This window comes from Aphelocoma coerulescens, chromosome 6 (assembly GCF_041296385.1).
Source record: "Aphelocoma coerulescens isolate FSJ_1873_10779 chromosome 6, UR_Acoe_1.0, whole genome shotgun sequence".
Lineage (NCBI taxonomy): Eukaryota > Metazoa > Chordata > Aves > Passeriformes > Corvidae > Aphelocoma > Aphelocoma coerulescens.
In genome coordinates, this window is record NC_091020.1 from 7,686,778 (window position 1) to 7,703,451 (window position 16,674).

At 38.2% G+C, this 16,674-nt stretch overlaps 1 protein-coding gene across 2 annotated transcripts in view; it reads left to right on the top strand.

The window, feature by feature from the left end:
• The window catches only part of CCDC6 (coiled-coil domain containing 6), a 51,203-nt gene extending 35,870 nt beyond the window's left edge, over positions 1-15,333 (top strand). The window contains exons 6-9 of one of the 2 annotated variants that reach the window (XM_069019102.1): positions 264-420; positions 3,612-3,712; positions 7,414-7,538; positions 9,842-15,333. In XM_069019102.1, the coding sequence (XP_068875203.1) occupies positions 264-420; positions 3,612-3,712; positions 7,414-7,538; positions 9,842-10,033 (575 nt within the window). In that variant the 3' untranslated portion in view covers positions 10,034-15,333. Of the gene's footprint in view, positions 1-263; positions 421-3,611; positions 3,713-7,413; positions 7,539-7,888; positions 9,819-9,841 lie in introns of those variants that run through there. The other variant, XM_069019103.1, reaches the window with a different exon arrangement.
• The last annotated feature ends 1,341 nt before the right edge of the window (positions 15,334-16,674 follow it).

Genomic DNA, 16,674 nt, shown 5'->3' on the forward strand with positions numbered 1-16,674 from the left:
ACTTTTGCTTCATGGTGGGGGTTTTTTGTTTGTTTTTCTTGTATTTTATTTTCAAACTTGGTGTCAAGCAATAGTTTATTTTAGTAGATACTGTTCTGAATTAGGCTTTGAACTAATGACTTAAAGGTGAAAATTTTCAGTGATCTATCCTGAGCATTTTCTACACCGTCATCTTGAAGTGTTGGAGTAAACTTAGGCACGACATACCTGGCTGCCTGAGAAATTGGATTTTAATCAACATGTAACAAAATGATGAATTTCAGATTCAGAGAAGATGGCACAATATTTAGAAGAGGAGCGACATATGAGAGAAGAAAACTTGAGACTTCAGAGAAAATTACAGAGGGAAATGGAACGTAGGGAAGCTCTCTGCAGACAACTGTCAGAAAGTGAATCCAGCTTAGAAATGGACGATGAAAGGTTTGTATTCCTTTAGCCATCCAGATGTGTGGGACTTATTTATCAGTATTTGTACTACTTTTTGAATTTTTTTAGGATAATTATAGAAGCAACTTGCATGTGGGTTTAATATACATATCAAATTTCAGCATAGTCCAGCAATTGTATCAAAGTTGTATAGAAATTGCATTAGTTTTAACAGTGAGGAAGAAAATATTTATATCTGAAGATTGTTTAGGGTTTTGGTAATATATATTGAAATAAATACAGCTGTGGAGTTGAGAATCAGGATAATTTGATCACAATACCTTTGTTTTGCCCCTAACTTGGTAACTGCAAGGAATTCTGTGAGGTAGGGACATCATCTTTACTTGGGGCTGATTTATGCTCTGCAGAAAGTAAAATATTTTCAGCCAAATACAAAGGGATACTGTGCAAAACCTTTGAGAGAGGAAGCATTTCCAGAGCTGTTGGGTTGTTCTTGATGTCCAAACCACAACATCCTTGATTTTTTTTTCTCCATTGCAAGCTGCTTTGCTTGCCCTGACCTTACAGATAGTCTTGTGTTTTTCATGGTTTTATATCATGCCTTTTAGTGTTTTCTCACATCATAGAAATATGACAGTGTTATATCTTGAAAGAGGATTTTAAGTACATTTTTAATAAAACCTTCTTATTTCTTACCAAATGCTCATTATTTTGTTGTGTTGTTTTATATTATTTTGGATTTATGGTGGTCCTTTAGAATAACTAAAAAAGTTACCCTGTGCTGTGTATTCTTCTGATACTGAGAGATTTCTTCTTGGGTTGTCAATATATTTGTTATGAGATGTAATTTACCAGAAACAAAGAACCAGATATTTTGTGTCAAGGAGTATCCTTAAAGCTCAAAGCAGTGTGTTCATTTTAATGAAGCACTAAGACAACTTGACCTATATTGCATTAGCATCTGGTATTAAGATGGAGTGAATGCTATATAAATTAAATTGATAGAAATACGGGATTCTGAGTTTGGAATTTTTTCTTATTAGGCTTATATTTTCTTCCACTATTTACAGTGTAATAGAAATACAGTCAAAATCTAAAGCTGTGTGAATTACCAGTACGAATCTAAAATTGTAGAGTATCCTCATAATTTTTTATCACCCCCTTGTAAGTAGTGGTAACCAGGAAATGCAGGAAAATTTGATTAACTATTCTGTACTTCTAAGAAATGGTCATGTTTGATTTTTTTGGTATACAAAGGCCTGACAAAATAACTCCAGATCAGGTATTTGCAGTGTAAGTAATACAAAGCAAAGTGAAGGACAAAGCAGGCATTAGTGGTTAGCCTGAGAAGACAAAATATTTTAGAACTATGTGCAATAATGATTTTTAAATGTCAATTTTTGTCAGCTTACATCTTACTAAAAATAATGGTGGCGATGGATGAGATACCCATTTTTTTCAGTTGCATTCTGTTAGCTGATGATAGTTATTGTTTGTAGCTGAGGGTAGGTGAAGATGCTTTCCTGGATGCAAAATACACAGCTCTCCCAAAGCCTCTTTCTCCAGACTAGCAGTAGCTTTGTCATATCAATCCTCCATCCTATTCTTTGGAGCAGCAGGGTAATACCTGAAAGCAGGACGCATGGTAATGGTGTGCTGCTGTTCCACATCACCTGAGCCAGGCAGTGGGATGGCTTACAGGAAACTATTTGTGTAGAATACAAGGGGGTTAAATCACAGGGATGCTGCCTTGCTGGAACACACACACTGGTCTGCATTAGAAGCTACTGTGTGTTGCAGAGGTAGCTTAGTTCAGTTTCACTAACCTTGCCACTGATAGCTCTTTAAAAACTTGTATATTTATTTAAACCCTAGTTTTTCAGTTTGTTAGTTTTCTGTTGTTCTCTATTGCAGCTACTTTTATTACCTGGTCTATCCAAATTCAAACCAGCTTTGGTATCATTACAGTGTAGCCTGTGCTAGGGCATGTGGCTTGTTAACTCTGCATATCCTGGTTAAAAAGCAGCAAGATGCAGTATCCAAATATGTTTCAAATAGTTTAGGAAGAGACCTCAAAGTAGTGAGCTCCATCAAATAGGAGTAATTTTAATGCTGTTCCACGTTACTGTTTTTTTTCTACGATGGGGAATTGAATGCAGCTACTAAGAACTTGTGAGAACACCGTGGTAGAAGAGGAGACAAGTAAGAGTCAAAGGGCTGTTAGGTAGCTAATTTTGCCTGCTGCTTTGCTGTGGCCAGTAAAGAGACACAGCTGAATCTAATTATATAAACCCACCTGCACTGATTTGCAGCCACATGGTGAGCAGGGGGGCGTCTAATCTAGAGAGTGACTGAAAAATCTAAGTGGAGAGTGCATGAGCAACTCAACCTGAGGCTGCCAGCCTAGTGCTGTGGGGAAAAAAAACCCATAAAATCTCTCTTGAGGTAAAACCAGTAAGTGGCAAGTAGGAGCAATTGTTATTATTTTTATCCTTTTATATAGCACTGGATATCTGTGAAGAAGCTTCACTATAGTCAGTGAATGAAGGACAAATAAATATCACTAAAATTATTACAGGTGGGGAAAAATGCCTTGCCTCAATTTCTGATCTGTTCAGTTTATCATAGTCAAGAGTGGGAGGTGTCTTGCAACACAGCCTAAAAGTACCTTTAGTGAGACAGTCCTGGGTTGAAAGTGCCTCTTTAGTCCAGTGGCAAAAGACAGGATGAGCAGATACCTAAATGTTGAGACCAGAGGGGTTCAAGTAGGAAACAGGACATGTTTTTAATGCTATGGCTGATCAGCTGTTGGAACAAATTATTAGTACTTTAATGATTTCTTCCCCCTTTTTCAGGATTTCAGATTAGTGCTGAATGCCTTTCTGGAAGATACACTCCAGCCAGCCAAGTTACTGAGTTCAATGTAGAAATGATGTGTGAAGTGCAAGAATGTAGAATGGGTCAGATTGGATGACATGGTTTATATCTCTGACCTTAATATGTACTATTCAATAATATGCAACTTGTACGGTGTTAACTGCAAATGCCTAAGATAAGTCCAGCTGTTTTCATGGAGAGTTAAGCCAGTGTCAGCAATGATGGGAGTTCCTGTCATGGCTTCCTAATGTGGTTCTTATGGGAATTGAAAAAATCACAGTGAAACATTTAAAACATGGCACATTTTAAAAGGTTTGATCTAATTATTCTTTGCCTTTTTTTGTTAGATATTTTAATGAGATGTCTGCACAAGGATTAAGACCTCGCACTGTGTCCAGTCCTATCCCTTATACACCCTCACCAAGTTCTAGCAGACCTATATCACCTGGTAAATATTTAACCCAGTTTCTAAAATTATTGTATGCATCACATAGTAACATGCCCTATTAATATATTTAGGTCAGTAGCCTTTCAAAGCTAGTTTGGAGAAAAAATCCTGCATCATAAATGCAAGAATAGTTTTGCCTTAGGTGTCTTGTAGTGCAGCATGTTCTTGGATGGTGACCAGATACTCTGTATTTCAGATCTGTGGACAGATATTGAAGATCAGTTAAGTAGCTGTCACTTGAACTTTATTTCTTTTTTGCTCTCTTTTTCTCTCTTGCTGTCTTTTTTTTTTCCCTCTGTTCCCACCCAAGTTGCACAACAGGACACATAATTTAAATGGATTTCTAGAGTTTGGGAAGAACTAGTTATGAGACTACTATTGTGCTCTGAGTCAAAACTTCTTAGAGAAGTTTTATCTTGAACATGTTGGAAAAAAGTCAATTTTCATTTTTCTTCAGTAGAAAAATGGCTTTTGTACTTCTACTGTTTTCTGTTATTAAACAATAACTATAAAATTAAGAATTCCTGTCTCACATTTTGTATAACAGAGGCAAACAAACAAATTTTTCTGAGTGTCTAATTACTGAATATATTTTAAGTCAAATGAAATGCATTTGTGTTACTAACACATTTATTGACTGAAATTTAAAATCCCTTAAAATTGCCCTTGGACATTCATTAGAAGTTGTTGGCAGTGGGTGTTACATGGTGCTCACAAACACTTTGTACATAAAGAAGCGAATGGAGCATGCCCGGCTTTCCCACATCCCCCTCTAGCACCTGCTGGACAGATGAGATGTGCTCTGTGTTGACACAAGGTGGGAATGAGACGTTTTATTACACAGGTCTGCTAGAACATATAAAATGTCTTTAGATCCTTTAATTTTCAAGGTTGACTGTGGTTTCTCAAAGGACTATAAATAGTTTTCACCCAGGTGTTGCACGTGTGAAAACCAGCTATGGCTGTATGCCATGTTCTGGTGCTAGAGATGAGCAGTGTGACTATGAGTTTTCTGAAATGAGCCAAATGACTTGACTTTCAGTGTTTTGCAAGGCGTGTTACCAAGAAAATGATATATATTTTCTTATCCCTTTCCTGTAACTGTGTGTACAGAAGTGTAGTTGGCCAACGGCTGCTCTGGAGTAAGGACTGGGCGTTGGTGGTTCTGTGTGTGCAGCCTTTATGACAGTACAGTATCCAGCTGCAGGTTGGATCTGCAGTCACACGGGGGTTATAACTACAGCTCTGTGGGGGACAAATTACCTGCTGACTTACAGGCTTGCAGCTTACATTCCTTAGCCATGCACCCTGTTTAGATGCTGATGTGTCAGTGCAGAACTGTGTCAATTTATTCCTGCACTGAGACTGAAGCGCATTTCTTGTTCCCTGTGGACTTTACTTCCCATCAGGAGTTGATACAAGAGTGGGAATTTTATCCCACAGACATGGGATGCTGAAACACTCTGAAGCACAGCTGAAATGATAATTTCTAACAGAGTTCATGGGTTTGGAAATGGGTGTGGTAGATGTTCCAGGCTAGCTCGTCTGCACAGGCAGCTGCATCAATCTCCTTTTCATCTGATTAATTAATACCAGCAGTTGGGAAGTTTCAGACTTCAGAAAAATAGAAGCAGCAGTTTGTTAGAGAACTAATGAGATCAATAGGGAATTTTGTAGAGCTGTCTGGAATATATGGATGCCGTAATGGATGAAAACAAATAATTTTTGACAGTATTTTGTATCTAAAGTAGTACAGTAAGATGATTTCAAAAGTATCAGCACAGAATAATAAAAGAGCTGTATGTTGCATCAGGCATTTGCATGACTTGGCGTGTTTCATTTGGGAAATGATGTCCCTTGATTTTGTGGAAACAGAATTTGTAACCAGTTAGAAATGCTATGGTTTTATATGGATAGCTGGTCAGGTTTAATGGATCAGATTCTGTCTTCTGAATCCCAGAGTCTTTTGTGCCTGCATGGCTTGGCATGCTACTTTTGAAGACTTTGAAGCTGAGATACTGCTGAGATTTTTAGCACCGTGCATGGAACTTTGAAGATAGTGTAATTACTGCTGCTCCTAGACAGCTGGGGATTAGTTGTTCTAATTACCAGTTAGTCTTCAGTGTAGATAAACTGTTCTGTGCTTTGCAGCTAGGTTTGGGGCTGCAGAGATGAGCTACCCTGTGAATGTATGTGCACTGCTCATATTTGGCTGCCATGTAGACTTGCATTTGTCAAGCTTGTGGAGCTGGATTATCCCAAAGGAATTCAAAATTGTCATGTTACAAAGGTGGCTCTGTTTTGCCCATTATTTCTAGGCTTTTACCTTTGACTGGCTGCCATGTCACTTGCCTGGACATTGACTTGTTTCTATCCTTGTGCTGGCTGACAAAAGCACTTACATACAACACATGTGCTCTACAGCTAATTAGATTGTGTAGCCAAAAGGCAGATTAATTTTGTTGTTACTCTTGTAGTGGCAGGGATTCCAGTGGAGTAACTCGTAATTTGCACCAGACATACACTGAGGCTGTAACAGAACCAAACAGAACTGAAAGAAGCAAGGGGAGTCTGTTTGTATGACTTCATTAGTGATCTGAGGTTTGGTCTGTTTTCTCCCCAAGATCTCGTCTCATCTCTTGTAGGCAGAGACACAGATGTGTGCAGTCAGGGGTGATGCTGGGTGTTGGTGCAGGGACACTGATCTGTGTTGGTTTAGTGTTGAAGTGTGAAAACTGGTGTCATAAAAGTTTAATATGCCTTCAGAAGTGTTTTTCAGTCATTATTCTCCAAAGCAGTTGCTTGAGTCTAATTGTAAACAGCTGAGAAAAGTCCTGTCTCCTTCCTTATGATATTTTTGTCAGAAAGCAGAAAGAAGCAAAAGGTTTTGGAAAATGCGCTCTTTTGAGAAACTCTAACTGTTCAGTACACTTTAAGGTCTGAACTTGAAGCATTTGGCAGTTGCTGTTTCAGTTTACCTTGGTTAAATAGAGCTATATGGGAACTCTGCATTTTTATAATTGAGTTCTTACAGGAAGGGAATATTTAGATGAAAGAAGTAGATATTTGGAATTTTGAATAATAGGCTTTCCTTAATGTAGATAAAACAAATTGTAATTTTAAATGTTATTTGCTAGCCTAGTCCAGCTAGTAACATTTCCTTCCCAGCGTGTTTTAATTTCCCATCCCCAAAGGTCTTTAAAATGCTGAGGCTGAAAAAGAGGAATCCTCGGTGCAGATCTGGTATGCCTTGGAGGAGCCACCTACATCCAGTTTTTTTGTGGAACCTCGTTGTGGCCCAGTGCTAGATGGCTTCTCCAGGCACAACCTCTTTGCTTCTTCAGACTATATGTAGTTCAGGGAGCCATTTCCTCTCTGGAGAAGTGGAAGGCTGAATAGAAATACTTACAGACTAGAACTAAGCTACCGTGGGAGCCTCACACCATTTATCTTAAGTGAAAAGTTATGTTTAACACTGTGTAATGTATGTTTGAAACGTATGGTAGTATGCTACAGGAAAAGAAAATAAATTTGCATCACACTTCTCAGTACAATTAGTATTTTCTAGATGTCTAATCTGCAGCATTTACCAGTTTTTAGACTATCACTGATTCAGAACCAAAAAATCTAAAAAACCCCCCACACTTCAGTTTCTAATATCAAATGAGAATGTTGATGTTGCCTTGTTTTACCAATTTTAGGTCTGTCATATGCAAGTCACACAGTTGGTTTCACACCACCAACTTCACTGACTAGAGCTGGAATGTCTTACTACAATTCCCCAGGCCTTCATGTGCAACATATGGGACCATCCCATGGTATTACAGTAAGTATTTAAAATAGTAAATACTTGTTACCAATATAGTTTGGTTTTTGGAAGTTATGATTGGTTTTCCTTAAGCTTTTTTGCAAAACATTTTTGTAAATGTTTGTTTTTGTCTCCTTACTCCAAGACATCTATTGCTGCTTTCTTCAACCCTGATTTTCCTCTTCACCCCTCAGAAACTGATTCTTTTTGGAGAGCCTTGTTTTCTGCAAAAGAATAGGATGTATTATCATCTTAAGGACAGTAATAGGTATCATCTTATGGATCAGCAGGCAGGGTGTGAAAAGTGATGTTCTAAGCTACTAAGCCTATCCCAGGAAGTAAAAACATTGCTTTCATTTTTCTCCTAGTCTCCACCATCTGACGGATGAGTCATCTGAGGTTGCTTCAAGCTCAGGTTTTCTTCAGGATGACACACAATGCTACCATCATGTCACTGTAACAGGCAGTTAACTCTTATTTTCTATTCTCATTGGCAAAGAAGAAAGTTAATATAAACATTTGTTAGGGCAATTTCTCATATCTTTCAACTGAATTTATTTCCTTTTTACCTGCGATGTTTGATGCATTTCCGCTTCATCGTGTTTCTTCTAAATATTTGTGGAGTTTATTGAGCAAACAGAGCTTAAATATTAACCATTTGGCAAAATACCTTATGGTTGTTGTATCAAGACCATTTTGATTTTTCTCGGCAGGTATGGAAGTATGTAAATATTCTTCAAGGTTTCCGCTTATATTTGTCATTCTCAGATGTAAAAGAGTTATTTGATAGAATTTTTAGTCCAATGGTAAAATATAGCTGCTTCTGGTTTAGGTGAGTGTGTAATGGTAATTGTTACAATCTCCCTGAGTAAAGGTGGGTGGGAACACTATAATGGTAGATAGAACAGAAAGGAAGCTGGAGCTCAGCAGGAAAGTAGAATTCTGGTCAGGGTTCAGCCTGTGGCTGTGTGTCACATGAGTTAGTCACAGGAAGATTCTTTATGCTTCTGGAAAACATGGAAACTAATTTTATGAATGAGTTTTTCAAGGAACTTGCTCTCTTCGGTCCCTGTGGAATACTACTCTTTCTGCAACTGTAAATGAATTGAGTCATTATGAAAAAGCTCATCTTCGGGACAAAATACTAATTGTTCAGAGAAAGGTGTCGACCAGCAGCTCTTGGCTTTGTCTCAATGCTGATACCAGGTCCCCTTATATTATTAGATGTATGCAAATGCAATAAATGATATTAAGTGTTTCAGAGGCATCAGTCAGTTGTCAAGAATCCCTTGGATTTTGCATAGAACTTGAATCTATTGTACATAGTTGTGCAGAAAAATAGATACAATATATTTGATTTACTAAACTGCAGTTTCATTCTTGACTCTTCATTTTTGATCTCCGTTACAGAATAAATTTGACTTTACCTTTAGTACATTTGGTATAGAACTGTAATCATGCTTTTCCCCAGAGCTGACCACCTGAGATTGATTATTAATTATGGGTGGGTGGTTTGTCTTGCCATGAGGTTCTTGATTAATGCTAATTGGATTGGTAAGTAATAAGCGTTTTTATTTCAAAAGTGCAGAAGTTAGAGTTGTGCAGTGTAATTTATATTTTTGCATTGTTAACATTAAAGATCATCCTTCCCCTCCTGCCTCCCATTTTGTAAAGATAAAGTGGGGTTTTAATCTTTCTGTTTAAATGTACCAGTTGTTGAAAATCTGTGGTTTCTGTTCAGGGGGTCTCTAACAAATGCTTCACTCCTGCAGTGTTCTGCAGTTTTTTGTTCTCCAAAGAGCAACTTGTATTATGCTTTGGTTTTGCTCCAGTGTGTGGGCTAGAGCTTCTGGGCGGAGTTCAAAACATTCCCACCCACGCTCAGGTACCACATACTTGAACCTCATGTGCCAGCAGCATGAAGTTAAAGCTTATCGGCACCTACTGGTTAGGCAGGCACAGCTGGGAGGTGCTGTGCCTGCAGCATCTCATTTCTTTTTAGGTTGCTGGTCATCATGGGTAAACATATCTGCAGGACATGTCTTGTGTTCATTTTCTGCAAGCTAACAGGAAGGAATGCATGTTCTCTTTGACGTCAAGAGTACTTCCCCTTTCCTTTGCTGCTCCATTTCAGAGGAACATTTATTTTATGTAGAAGTTGTATTGTGACTCCTGCAATGTTTTGAAATTTCTTCTTCCCGCATAATTGTTCAGACTTTTTTGTGTGATTTTTTTTTTTTTGTCCTTTGCCAAGATTAGAGGACTTGCACCTAACATTGTTGTGGAGTGTGTTAAACATAATTTCAATATTTGTTCTGCAGAGGCCTTCACCACGAAGAAGTAACAGCCCTGACAAATTTAAACGTCCCACTCCTCCTCCTTCTCCAAACACGCAGACCCCCGTGCAGCCACCTCCGCCACCACCTCCACCTCCTGTGCAACCTCCGGGCCAACCCGCAGCGTCGCAGGCAGCCAGTTTTCAGCATTCAGTGCATCCCTCCTCTCAGCCTTAGTGCATGTGCTCAGCAGTCTCTATGTCAGAAGTGGACTCATAACACGGAGCAGTTTACTAAAAGCCAAAGGCTTACTTGGCATATTTGGATTTGACTTATTTGCACTGAGGTTATATAGGCTTCACTGTTAATTGTGTTGTAAACGTTTGTATAAAATGCAGCCAGTGTTGTGGGTCTACAACACTAACTTAACAAAGTTTTCCATCAGTGTTTACTTGAACTACATGTATGTCCATTCTCTGGCTGGAACATTTGCTACTCTGTTTGGTAATACGGCATTATGTCGTTTTGCTTGGCTCCAAAGCTTCATTTTCCTGGCTTTTAGGTTTGTAAAATTAAAGGGATACCTTTTTATATTTTTTCATGACAATTTGCAGAAAATGAAAGGCACGATGGGCTACATCATAAATTCTGAAATATTACATTGTTTACCAAGCTTATGGGAAATCAGCACTATGTTTCAGTCATTTAAAATATCAGCTTCTAGTGCAAAAGTGAGTCAGACACCCTAATCAGTGCCCAAGACACAAACTCTATGGTATTACATAGCAAATAAGATTAATTCACAGAGGACACATCCATATTTCTCCTGTTTAGAAGCACCTCAAACGTATGGTACAGTCAGGACTTTACACTGAGGGAACTGGCTTGTTGGAGTCTGTGGAATGTACAATTCGTGGCCCTTAAGATTTGATGATGTCACTTGACATTTCTGTTAACCTGTAAGCTGCCCATACCGTGTGCCCTGTCACAGTGACTGTCGGGAAGTGTGGTCCTGCCCACAGGTTACTGAGAGCTGATTCAAGTGTGTGCTCTTGGATTTTTTTGCTGCAGAAGGCAATGTGATTGTAGAGAACAACTGATGATAATTTCTTTCTTGTTAAAATATATTCATTGTGATTCCCCTGAAGCAAAGTTTGAACAGGTATTTTAAATGTTCAAAAGTCTGTTAGAAATGAGCATAGAGGAGTATATTGGCATAACAGCCAAAACTTTGTATTGCTTGGTAGAAACAGAGTACAAGAAAGTAGCACAACATGGCACTAATGAATGCTTATTTAGCAGCCTAAGCCGGTACAATGTATAAAGAAATGTATTCTGAATACATTCTTTCCATTCATTTAGCACAAATAAATTGGTTTCACTTTGCAGTGGAACAAAGCGTCACTTCTTGATATTGACATGTTACTCGGTTACATTTTTCCTGAGGTTTATATATTATTGATAATTTTAAATGGTTTACCTCATATATATGGATATGTGGGCCATGGAAAATGACAAGAGAATGTTTATTTTATGAGAATATGTATCTGGCTATAATCAGAGCAGAACATGAGTAATTTATCTTTTGTTTACAAAAGTTTGTTTGACATGCCTAATGCTTTATTAAGGACATTTTTAAGAAGGAAGTACAGCATTCTGGTAGTATACTAACACTTGTACATATATTGTCATTTTTGCCGCTCACCTATTCAGTCAGAATTGCAAACTGAAAATCTTTATGAAAATAGTGCTCTAAATCAAAGTTGTAAGTTAAAATAAAGTTGTAAAATGTTCTGCTTAAGGCAACATTAGAATTTCTTCACTGTAGTTATGTAGTTTCAGCTCTGAGAGAATTTAGAGAAATGCATTTATAGTCTATTACACTTCTTAAACCAATATGGGATCAAGTGCATTATCAAATTACATTAATTATTGTAGTGACTCTCTGGTCAAGTGATTCTCAAGATTGTGGCAGACCTAAAATTTGACCGGTGCTTCCATTTGAAAATAATTGACCATAGCAGATGGTCAGCTTTCCATAGAGGAAACTCAGCTGTGAGCATTATAATTAAACAGAGCTCCTGAATCAGTGAAAGGATTGTGTGGGAGACAGTGACAGGTAGTCCAAGGTGGGACTAAGGTCAAGACAGGATCAGCTCAGTTTGATGCTTGTCCTTTTGTAAACATAAGACGAAGAAAAAAATATATTCTTTATTAAGCAGGATTCCAGCTCAAGTATCCCAGATTTTGAAATTGTGCCCTCCTTTCTGAAGTGCTTTGAGATCCTTGGATGTACGGCTCTACAGAGGGCAATCTCATGGTGGTGGTAGCACAAATGTGAGTGGAAAAGGAAGAGCCTTTGACGGTGTTTTAAGATCTCAAAATGAAAAATTGCCTAGAATAATTTACATATGAAGCATATTCCAAAACTGAATTTGCATAACCCAAGTTCAGCTGCTGTTATAAAGTGTCTTAGAGAACTCTCCTTACTGTTCCAGTGGGACTGTTACCAGAAGGAAGTAAAGAACTGACAAATGTATACTAAACCTTGAAAGTGTAACAAGGCACTAAGTTGGCCTTACCAAACTGAGAACGTTGAACAAACATTTGCTTGCAATCAGAAGTGTTAAACTCTATTTGTAGACTTTTTGAATAAGATGAGAAATTGTGCACAACCATCTCCTAATAAATGTAAATGAATTTTCAGTTTTCCTTGTGAATGATAGTCATGAATTATGATTCTGCAGCTGTGATTTTATCAGATCTATAGACTGGAGAAACTCACTTGACAGTGAGGTCCAGCTCACTCTGAGGGCTTAAGTGCTTTGTTTGTCTCAGAAGCACATGGGTGGGTTTCTGTCATCCTTTTCATCACTAATGCCTCTCAGTTGCACACTGCATTGTCACTAGTTGTGTAGGGCCACAGAAGCAATTTTTAGCTGTGTGTGGAGCATTTTGTGAGCGTACCCCTTTACAGCTAAAGATTAAAAAAAAAAAAAAAAAAAAATCTACCTTTTAGCTGTTTCACCAGTGCTTTCCTCTCTGACAATCAAGCAGCTTTCTTTTTGTATTTTCTCTCAAGGGATCTGGCTTGGACACTGGAATGCAGCTGATACTCTGTAGAACATTAAGAGTTTATTTTATCCACTATTTGTTCCACAGAAGTTCTTTGGAAGAAGATGTGGGACTGTTTGGAGATAGTCTTGCAGTCAAAAGCCAGATAAGACTGTTTTAATTACATGTACTCTTCTGAGAGCATATTCCCAAGGGCAGAAAGTACATCAAGAGTTTTTCCAGAAAGTGTTAGTGCTTTTCTGTTGGCAATCACTGTACTGGAGCTGAGCAGAACAGGATTCCTTTTCTGTTAAAATGTTTTCATTTAGGAACCCAGCTGCCTGGGTGGAATCCCTATGCACTTCAGCTGAATGAAAAATGCAGTCTTGGAAGCAATGAAAACAAGAGAACGCTTCCTGGGATCTGTGCAAGTTGCACTGCTGACAGGAGAGTATATGGACTCTGTATATTTTGTTAAATAAATGGAAACTGATCATGGAGACAAATAAAAGCCTTGAGTAGTTTGTCAGTCAAAGAAACATGGTCTCTCATCCTCAGTATCGATTATTGCTTGCTAAGAGGATGCAGCCAGGGACCTTGATTAAGTTTTACGCTGTTTTTTCTGATCCTAATGCTTAGTTTTACAAGCAGTACAAGTTCTAATGCTGTTCAACTCTTTTTGATGTTTCCTTTTTTTCAGTCATGGCAATCTATTTCTTTTTGATCCTTGGGAGTCTACAGAGCATGGACTATGCAGAACATATTTCTCCAGTTCAAGCCATCTCATAAGAAACCAGAAGGTTTATGAGTGTAAGCTATAAAACTATAATACATGCATATGTTACAACAACCTCCTTGAGAGGAAAGATCTCTTGTCTTGAAGAGAGGGCAAACAGAGTCCCTAAATACCAAATGGACTATATCCATAGAGACAATCTGGTTTCCTCAGTTCCCTGAGAAGCTGAATTCCTCTCCCAGCATTTTTTTTTTTTAAATTTGGATTAAGGTTCTTAAAATTTTAAATTATTTAGAATTCCACATCTCACTATAATAAGTACTCAGGATCCTTCATGTTCCTTTTGGGTTACAACCATTAGCCCCAGTACAAGCAGAGGTTGAGTCAATGCCACTTGTAGACAGGAGGAAGTCACTGAATATGCCAGACCGTGGCCTTTATGATGCAGTTAAAGTGGGAGTGTGTGCTCATATAATGATTTATTTTTCTAAGCAGCTGGTTTGGGATTAGAGGTGTATCCTGAAGAGGAGATAAACTGTGGAGTTTGGCGCTGATTACAGACAGCTGCTGCTACTTTAGGGAGAAGAGTGCTTGTGCCTGTTCCACTAGTTGGGCTCCAAAGAAAAGTACTACCTCATCTTTCAGTTGGGATAATGTGGCCACAGGGTCAGCAGAAATGTTGTAGCTGTGTTAGGTTTTGTTCTGCATGTATTACCTGGGTGGGAGCCTTTCCTCGCTGGAATGGGGCTCCAGGGATTATAAAGCTTTTGTAGAGGAGGAGTGAAGAGTTAGGACAGATGGCTGAGGGTTGAGTTTGTGAAAATTGTATCCCTATAGTAAATAGCTGCTCAGAGTGCTCTTTGTCTAGGCCCAGGGATTGCCTGTACTAAAACTATTTTGGGGAGGCCTTTTTTTTGGTGTGATTTCCTTTGAAAAAATGCTGTGTTGCAGTTCTTTAAGTTCATGGCATTGGTATCTAATTAAAATACAGCAACAACAAAAAACTACAAAAAGCATTTCCCCTTTCCACAGAGCTATTGGAAGTAGTCTTCTATGTGCAAAGGTGGGTTTTCTCATGATAAAACTTAATGCTGTATCTATAAATTGAGATGTTTTATTCTAGTGGTAAAACCTAAGCTGTCCAAGGCACTTTAGTTTGTGATTGCTGACTTTTGTTTTGGCAGGTGTTTCAGATGAAATCTAAGCCTCCTGTGGAGGAAGAAAAAAATCACCTGACAGCTGTAGACTGTTCCTTTCCTGCAGAAATACAGCAATTTCCTCAAATGCAAGTGGAACAAGCATCCTTGAGCTTTTCTGAAGCTTATATTTAATTTCAGTACCTTGGTGATTGCTCTTGTATATTTAGAGAATCGATGAAGCCTCATTATAGGTTGGTTGGGTGTCTAGCTGTTTGTTCCTATGTTTTTCTGATCCTAGGGAAGGAAGCTTGTTTGAATTTGGATCAAACAATGGCCAGAGTGCAGATTTGTTGAGCATGAATTCAGGTGGTGACTTTAAGAGCGTTAGACTGTGTTGGTGTGGATCAGAGCTTATTGTAAGAATCTCAGATATAAAGAAGTTTTTTTTCTTTAGCAGGTTACATTTTATTCCTGTACTAGCTGTATTATTGCTTTTTTTGTATATCTCAAGGTGTTTACATATATTTGTAATTGTTACAATGTGTCTGTAATCAAGCTCATCTGTGCCTTCATGCAGACTTCCAATAAACACTTGATTTTTTTTTGTATTTACTCGTATGGAAGACTACTGGGTGGATGTATATTTCCTTCTCTCTGTCAGCCTGTCATCACTGGGAAAAAGAGGAAGAAAAATGAGAACTGGGGGTCAGAGAAAGATACGTGTTTGTCTTTGTTTTTGCTGTCTTTGATTCTAGTTGGGCCATTCCTGTTTCGATGTCTGTGTGTAACCTGGGGAATAACCTGTTCACATAATAAAGTTTGCATAGGAGGTGCTCCTCACTTTGAATTAGGTGGAGATTCAAAGTACAATGCATGCTTGACTCCATCAGTTTTGCTTCTGTCTTGGAAGAATGTAGCTATATTTCTTAAATTATTATTGTGGGGAAATTCCAGAGTACTTGTCTGAATTAAACATGCCTGTTTAACCTCTAACAGCTGCCTTCCATAAGAGTTCAGGCTTTTTATTGCCACAGCAAAAACCTGCAGTATTTTTGGTCTTTTTACCTTGAGGGTACTTTTCCTTGGGACGGTGGAGGGGGTTAGGAAAAGAACAGAGTTTCATCTTTTTACCATTTTTTCTCAGTTCATAGGAACTGAGAAATGTATAGAGATGTGTATTTGTACAAAGTTATAGAAAAACATCCTATGTGTTCTGAGTCAAAAGCAGTATATGGCAGGACAGCTATTTTTCTAATCTGCTATCAACTGTGAGAAAGAGAGAAGGCAAAAAATGTTTCCTTGCCTATGCTAAGGGGTGTGCTGTATATTCTGTAGCTGAGAAAAGAGTGCTTTTCCTATGCCTTTGTAGTAGTAAAGGTCATGGGATCAGGTGCTCTTTTTCAGCTTTTCATGATTGTCTTGTAATCACACCTGATTGTTCAATTAAGTCATTCTATGATTGATGGATTCAGTTATTTCCTATTAAGAATCCACCATAATTCTTGCTGTTTTGACATATTTTCTTACTAAAACTTTAATCAGTTATTATACTTAATGATTTTAAAGCATGAACCAGTTGTAAACTTTAAATTGTATGTATTTGTGTAAATTCTGTGAGTACTTTGTTGTGCCATCCCTTTTGATGTTTCTGATTTTGTCACATTTTTATTATGTGCTTTCATTCGTCAGCTTAGCACAGAGCTCACCTGTGATATACTCAGTAGCTTTTCTAAGTATTACTTGCTGTATCTGGCTGTTTTGCCAAGTTTCTGGGGTCAGATCTGAAAGTCTCAGCGCTACTTAAACTTATCCTGCATTCAGTGTCTTGAGTGTTGCTAAACTTGTTGGTTGAATCCACTTGTGTCTGTCTTGCTCAGCTGCCACTCTGGCCTCTCTCTGTGACTGCTGCTCTGCTCAAGTCAGCACAGGCCTCAGCCTGCAATGGAGAG